Source organism: Notolepis coatsorum, assembly GCF_963971535.1.
Source record: "Notolepis coatsorum genome assembly, chromosome: 12".
Taxonomy (NCBI): Eukaryota; Metazoa; Chordata; class Actinopteri; order Aulopiformes; family Paralepididae; genus Notolepis; species Notolepis coatsorum.
Window position 1 is genome coordinate 105867611 of NC_140176.1, and position 7500 is coordinate 105875110.

The following is a 7500-nucleotide window of genomic DNA, read 5'->3' on the forward strand; positions in this document are numbered from 1 at the left end:
CACATTGATTCACGTCCAGGGGTATAAAAAGTACCCATAAATTATACTTAAGTGAAAGTATGGGTACCTCCTCAAAATCTTACTCAAGTAAAAGTCAGAGTATCTGGCTAAAAACACACTTGAGTAAAAGTTAAAAAGTTTCTACTTTTAAATGTGCTTAAGTACTAAAAAGTAAAAGTAAAAACTTTTTTTCTGACTGTCTATTCTTTGGCCGCAGGATTAATAACGTTAACGTTAGTTCGGCCAGAGAAACACATATACTAATTAAAATAGTTGGACCTGCGAGATTTGTACTTTGTAGGTCTGCATTTTAAATGTAAGGAGTAAAAAGTATGTTTTTTTTCTTTGAAATGTAATTGAGTAAAAGTACAAGTATACAAACCTAATGATACTCGAGTAAAGTACAAATCCCCAAAAACAGTCCTTAAGTATTGTAACGAAGTACAATTAAAGATTCAAGAGGTTTATTTGTCACATACATACCAGGGCATACAGTGAAATGCGGGTGGCCATGCCCGCTTTGATTGTGCAATAATACTAAATAATAAAATAGACATAATAAACGGGTAATAAAATAGACATGATAAAATAGACATGCTAAAGTCCTGAGATAATGCAATACAATGTTAGCTACGAATTAAGGCACTGGGTCCTATGTACACTAGTATACAATATACAGTTTTTACAGTTTTATGCTATACTTGCTATTTCTAAACTATACTATACAAGAACCACATCAGTTCTTTCCTTAAAGTGACCTTTATTTTCCTTGTTCCTTTGACTCAATTACTCAAGTACCCACTTCACACGCAAAAGAAAAAACAAGTTTTTTTTTCTCACACACAAGCCATTGCATCCATCTGTCGCACTGTACAACCCTGGTATGCGAGAGACCTTTTGACCTTTCCCCATTTGAACCCACACAATCAGGCTGTTGTGTGACAACAGAGCGGTCAGAGTACAAGAAGCCTGTAGTGTAAACAGTTGAACAATGACCAATGATCAACGAGTTACCACTTAGGTTAAAATGTTTGAACTTTTGAACTTTCGAAAAATTACCATATCAATGCGTCATCACTTAGGAATGTACGTTTGAACTTTCCATCAAATTACCTATCAATGAGTCATCACTTAGGTTAAAATTTACGTTTGAACTTTCCATCAAATGACCTCTTGTGGAACACAGCCAGGAACTAGAGAAGAGATGGAATGATGTGTTGAGAGAGAGTTCTATCGGTATTATAAACATCTGTCAGTCCATCCATACAGCTTTTTGATCCAAACTGAGTTATTCTACATTAACCCTTTCATTAACACCACTACAAATGGGTAACACTTTCACTAACACACTACAGAAGGTTAACCCTTTCTCTACCACACTTACAAAGGGTTAACCGTCTGTAGTGTGGTAGTGAAAGGGTTAACCGTATTTAGTGTGGTAGTGAAAGGGTTAAAGGAGACCTAATCCTAGAATGTATGTATGTTATTCCTCTGGTCTAAGTCCAAAAATATTAGTAAACATGAACAACTCCCTCCTAAATCCCCAAACTGGGGAGCCAAACCTGTCATCGGGTATGAAGTCTGAATCTGCTCCACAGACACTGAATTGGGAGAGATGGTAAAGGTGACACTGAGAGACACCCTGGGGAGTGTTCAGAGTCCATAGGTACATGTTCTGTATCATAACTGAGAACTATACTATAGATTAAAGCTCATTTGGGTATTAAAAAAAAATAATGAAACATACAATCTGTGGGTCACCCATTCATTGTCAGTGGAGCAGATTTGGGCCCTCATTTATCAACAATTCTTAGAAAGTGTTCTATTTTTGTTCAGAATTTAGAATGTGTGTACGTACAGAAAAATCAGGATTTATCACACGTGCGTACACGGGTCGTACGCACACTCTGTGTTGATAAATACCATTTGTTCTTACCATCAATGCTCGTGCATGATTATCCATATATGGTAATGAAACACCCCCATGGGATGTGAAATAATGGACTAACCCGAGCGAACTCTGAGAAACTTCACGAGCTAGATTGTTCACGGAGGTCTAAGCAACAAATCTAACGCGCTGTCGAACCAAGAAGACACAGCGCGTGTTATGGGATAAATACGCGACAGGCTGGCAAACTTGTACACGGTGATGTCAGATATCAACGACTCCCTAAGACCATTGCTGCAATTCTGCCTGGACAGCTCAAAATACTAATAAAGACCGTTAACCACTGTTTGGCGTTGGTGTGTCATTATAACCAATGCTGGAATATGAATGCCTTTATTCGTTTCGTTTGATTGGCTACCGGGTATAATATGATTTGTAGAGGCATACGATCTATTTTGTTGTCGGTATTAGGTAGCCTATATAAATTAGATATAATAGCAGCCATAGCCTACATTATGCAACAGTAACTTGCGCATATATAATAGCGCATGGCACAGCCCTGCGAAGCCTGCATACAGTAAACTAACTTGATCGTTAATCTAGCTGTTGTATCTTTAACGCTTATGAAAACATTAAATAATATGTATAGGCGATAGGCCGATCATTTTGCCTTAATAGCCTATATTCTCAAATGGCATTTAATGGCTATCCGCTGTGGGCTATCTCCTCGCGGACGGACCAGTATACCTTATATCAAGTTCAAGTTCAAGTTTCAAGTTTCTTTATTAGTTGTCATACAGAAGTACAGAATACTTTTATACAAAATGCTTCTTTCTGTTTAGCTCCAGAGACTGTGCTAGGCAAAAATAGATAAGTATAAAATAAGTATAGCAAGTATAAAATAGAAGTCAAGTACGTAGACAAAAAATTTCAGTATATACATATATACAATGCTCAATGTAGAGTAGAAGTAACTGAGTTACCATACAATATACTATACAGTGCAAAGCAGAGGTGGGATGGGGTACAATTTAGGTACAATTTACAGTAAGGTGTAATGAGGTATGGGTTGTAGTGCAAATTCTTTACCAATAAATATAAAGTGTGCTTAGGTGTTCTAAAGTGGTTAAAGTGGGTGCTCTATCAGCCTACCCAGCATATAATACGTTCTTTGTTAGAACTCAACTCGTTATTATTTTGCGCATAGATTGCAGAAATACAGGAACGTTTTGATTATATTTAAAAGGCTTTGACATTGTAAAACGAAATAAATGGAATTTCTAAGTTGCAAAGCCTTTTAAATATAATCAAAACGTTCCCGTATTTCTGCAATCTATGCGCAAAATAATAACAAGTTGAGTTCAAATTGATAAGTCCCAGACTTTGCTTAGAAATTATCGTACGCACGGGTTACGCACATATCTGTGCGTATGCACCATTGATAAATGAGGGCCCTAGACTTTATACCTGCTGACATCACAAGTTTGGGTATTTTTTTCTCTGGAAATATGGAAATAACATATTGTAATTCTTAATTTGGTTGGCGTTTTCCTATAACAGTTTTTATCAATATAATATAGTGCTGTCAATAGATTAAAAAAAATGAATTAATCTCACAATTTTCTGTAATTAATCTAGATTAATCTAGATTAAAAATCGCATTTTTCTACTTAAGACCGAAGCTTGTAACAGATATTTACTTGAGTAAAAACATGGAATTAATGTAAAATCAACACAAAGAAAGTATATTTAGATTCAAAGACTATTTTATTAGCTTTCTTTGAATACAGTTTCTCTCCTGTGAAATACAAATGTTCAACAAAACCATCAACATTGACTCAGCTAGACCTCTTTCTTATATCGCGGCGCTAACAGAAATAAAAACAACCCAGGCCTATGTTAAAGTGCAGATTGGCTTAGAGGACGATAATGTCTTGTATGAACTACCAGTAATATAAATCATATTAACAACAAAAATGTGTTCCATCTTCATGTCAGATGATTTTCAAAAAGATGCATGAGTCGATGCAAAAAAAGAACAAGCAGAGATACTGCTGAAAGTTCAGAACGTTGAACATTTTTCACTCCATAGATTAATCTAGATAAAAAAAAAATTACGCTTTAAATAATTTAAATTAATCTCCAAAATTAAAGCATTAACTTTCACAGCCCTAAATATATATATATATATATATATATATATATATTATATAATATAATATAATATATATAATAATATAGAAACAAATATTTGTATATATTATATAATATATATATATAATATATATAATAATATATATTTTTTACACTGATATCCAGAAACCTACCTGCCCTCGTTGACCATCCTGGCGTTTCCGCTGCACGTGAAGTCCTCGACATACCGCCCGTCGGTGCAGTTGAATTGGCTCCAGTCGGGTTTGCACACGTCCAGGAAGTGCGGCCGCAGCCGGCCAATCGAATACTTGGCTATGTCGGTCAGCGATTGGCTCATGGCGGCGCCAAAGACGAAGGTGCCTATGGCTTTGTAGAGGCAGGCGACATAGCAGTTGCCAAACGACGATTTGGACTTGAGGCGCTTGAGATAAACCGAGAGGCACTCCCCAAAGATCATCTGTGAGAGAGGAGGGAGGGAGGGAGGGAGGGAGGGAGGGAGGGAGGGAGGGAGGGAGGGAGGGAGGGAGGGAGAGGATGGAGGGAGGGAGGGGGGGGGGCGGGAGAGGATGCAGAGGATGGAGAGAGGGAGGGGGGGCGAGAGAGGAGAGGATGGAGAGGATGGAGATAGGGAGGGGGGGCGGGAGAGGAGAGGATGGAGAGAGGGAGGGGGGGGGCGGGAGAGGAGAGGATGGAGAGAGGGAGGGGGGGCGGGAGAGGAGAGGATGGAGAGGAGGGAGGGAGGGAGGGGGGGGGGGCGGGAGAGGAGAGGATGGAGAGAGGAAGGAGTTAGTTTCACATGAATGACATTGAATCGTCATAGAATCATGAAGCCTACATGTGTGAAGAACATGCAATCATGTCAACATTAGTCCTACAGTCTATAAGACCCTTTATGGAGGACACAGAATCATCTAATCCTACAGTCTATAAGACCCTTTATGGAGGACACAGAATCATCTAATCCTAGTCTATAAGACCCTTTATGGAGGACACAGAATCATCTGAGCCTACAGTCTATAAGACCCTTTATGGAGGACACAGAATCATCTGAACCTACAGTCTATAAGACCCTTTATGGAGCACACAGAATCATCTAATCCTACAGTCTATAAGACCCTTTATGGAGGACACAGAATCATCTGAGCCTACAGTCTATAAGACCCTTTATGGAGCACACAGAATCATCTAATCCTAGTCTATAAAACCCTTTACGGAGGACACAGAATCATCTGAACCTACAGTCTATAAGACCCTTTATGGCGGACACAGAGTCATCTGAACCTACAGTCTATAAGACCCTTTATGGAGCACACAGAATCATCTAATCCTACAGTCTATAAGACCCTTTATGGAGGACACAGAATCATCTAATCCTACAGTCTATAAGACCCTTTATGGAGCACACAGAATCATCTAATCCTACAGTCTATAAGACCCTTTATGGAGGACACAGAATCATCTGAAGCTACAGTCTATAAGACCCTTTATGGAGGACACAGAATCATCTGAACCTACAGTCTATAAGACCCTTTATGGAGGACACAGAATCATCTAATCCTACAGTCTATAAGACCCTTTATGGAGGACACAGAATCATCTAATCCTACAGTCTATAAGACCCTTTATGGAGGACACAGAATCATCTGAACCTACAGTCTATAAGACCCTTTATGGAGGACACAGAATCATCTAATCCTACAGTCTATAAGACCCTTTATGGAGGACACAGAATCATCTGATCCTACAGTCTATAAGACCCTTTATGGAGCACACAGAATCATCTGATCCTACATATAAGACCATTTATGGAGGACACAGAATCATCTAAGCCTACTAGGGCTGTCTTAAATACTTCGAAGCTTCGAAGCTTCGTTCGATGGGCATGGGATTCGAATATGGAAAAAAAATGCGATTATTAAAAAAAAATATATATATTTTATTTTTTTTGCTAAATCAACTCTGCCTCTCTTTGTTAACTACAACAAGCAATGCTGTTTGTTATTTAAGATGAGGTCGGACTCTGCACTGACAGATTTGTGTTCATTGTGCTGCTTTTGTGAGGTTCGCCTTTCCCTGGACCTTTAATTCCCTGTCTCCTCACCTCTCCAGCCCCCACCCTCGCGTTCGTTTAGTCTCGTCTGCTCTTCAGCAGCCCACACCCTTGGACTATCTTTCATTATCTGTTTGATTGGTCCGTGCCGAACACACACTTCTAGTTCAAGTATCAATTACCATCACGCACCTGATGTGTGTTCTAATTAGCGCCCCAGTGAGCTTTAAATACCTCGCTCTTCCCCCCAGTCCTCGTCGGGTGGTTCCGTATCATATCTCTATCTGCAAACTCCTACGGGAGGTTCTCTATCTGTAGGCTCCTACGGGAGTTTCTGTTTCTGTATGCTGTTTCATCTCCGCCGTGAGACGAGGTGCAAGCCTTCGCCACCTGTCGCCGTTTGCCTGGAGTGGGACACAGTACTGCGCTCTCTAATTCTCTACGGGAGGTATTCCAGTGTACCACTCCAGACCCCGCGCCAGATGCGCTCTCCGAACCGGCGCGTTCTCCAAGCAGACGCGCACCACTCCAGACCCCGCGCCAGATGCGCTCTCCGAACCGGCGCGTTCTCCAAGCAGACGCGCACCACTCCAGACCCCGCGCCAGATGCGCTCTCCGAACCGGCGCGTTCTCCAAGCAGACGCGCACCACTCCAGACCCCGCGCCAGATGCGCTCTCCGAACCGGCGCGCTCTCCTCCAGACGTCTAGCCTGCGCGCTCCTACTCCATCCCTGTAAGCAGCTCTGCCCCTCGCCCTGTCCAAGGCCTTAACCCTGTTTTCTCTGTCCCTGTCTCCAGCCCGCCTCCGCGGGCCTCTGTCCCTGTTCCCCTCTCCGTTGCCCCGTTTCCTGCCCTGTCCTTGCCCTGGCCCTGTCCTTTAGCCTTAGCCCCTTAGCCTGCTCGCCTCTTAAAAGGCACAGTGCCTATTTTTCCCAAGTTCTTGTTTTTCCAGTATTTTGTGTTCTCCCTTAAAGGGACAGTGCCGCTTTTCTGTTTTATTCAATAAATGCCCAGTTCTTGGCTTACTCTCATACCTGTCTTGTGTTGTGCGATTGGGGTCGGTTACAAACCATAACAGTACGACCCGACCAGTCGACGACCCCAGCCAGCACAGACAGTGTATGTTGAGTTTTCCCTTTTTTTTTTGTTGCCTCTAGCTCCCCTGTTAGCCTGTTAGTCTCCCCTGTTAGCTTCCCTGTTAGCTCCCCTGTTAGCCTGTTAGTCTCCCCTGTTAGCTTGCCTGTTAGCTCCCCTGTTAGCCTTTGTTAGTTCCCCTGTTGACTCCCCTGTTAGCTTCCCTGTTAGCCCTGTTAGCTCCCCTGTTAGCTTGTTAGTCTCCCCTGTTAGCTTCCCTGTTAGCCTCTTTGTTAATGCAGCCCTTTCAGCTAGCAAGGTCAGTTTCCCCACT

The 7500-nt window shown here is 41.6% G+C and overlaps 1 protein-coding gene across 2 annotated transcripts in view; it reads right to left on the reverse strand.

Moving 5' to 3' along the window:
- Positions 1-7500, reverse strand: part of plpp1a (phospholipid phosphatase 1a) — a 65636-nt gene that overhangs the window by 25350 nt on the left and 32786 nt on the right. For both annotated transcript variants that reach the window (XM_084326551.1, XM_084326550.1), the window contains exon 3: positions 4216-4499. In XM_084326551.1, the coding sequence (XP_084182677.1) occupies positions 4216-4499 (284 nt within the window). The remainder of the gene's footprint in view (positions 1-4215; positions 4500-7500) is intronic.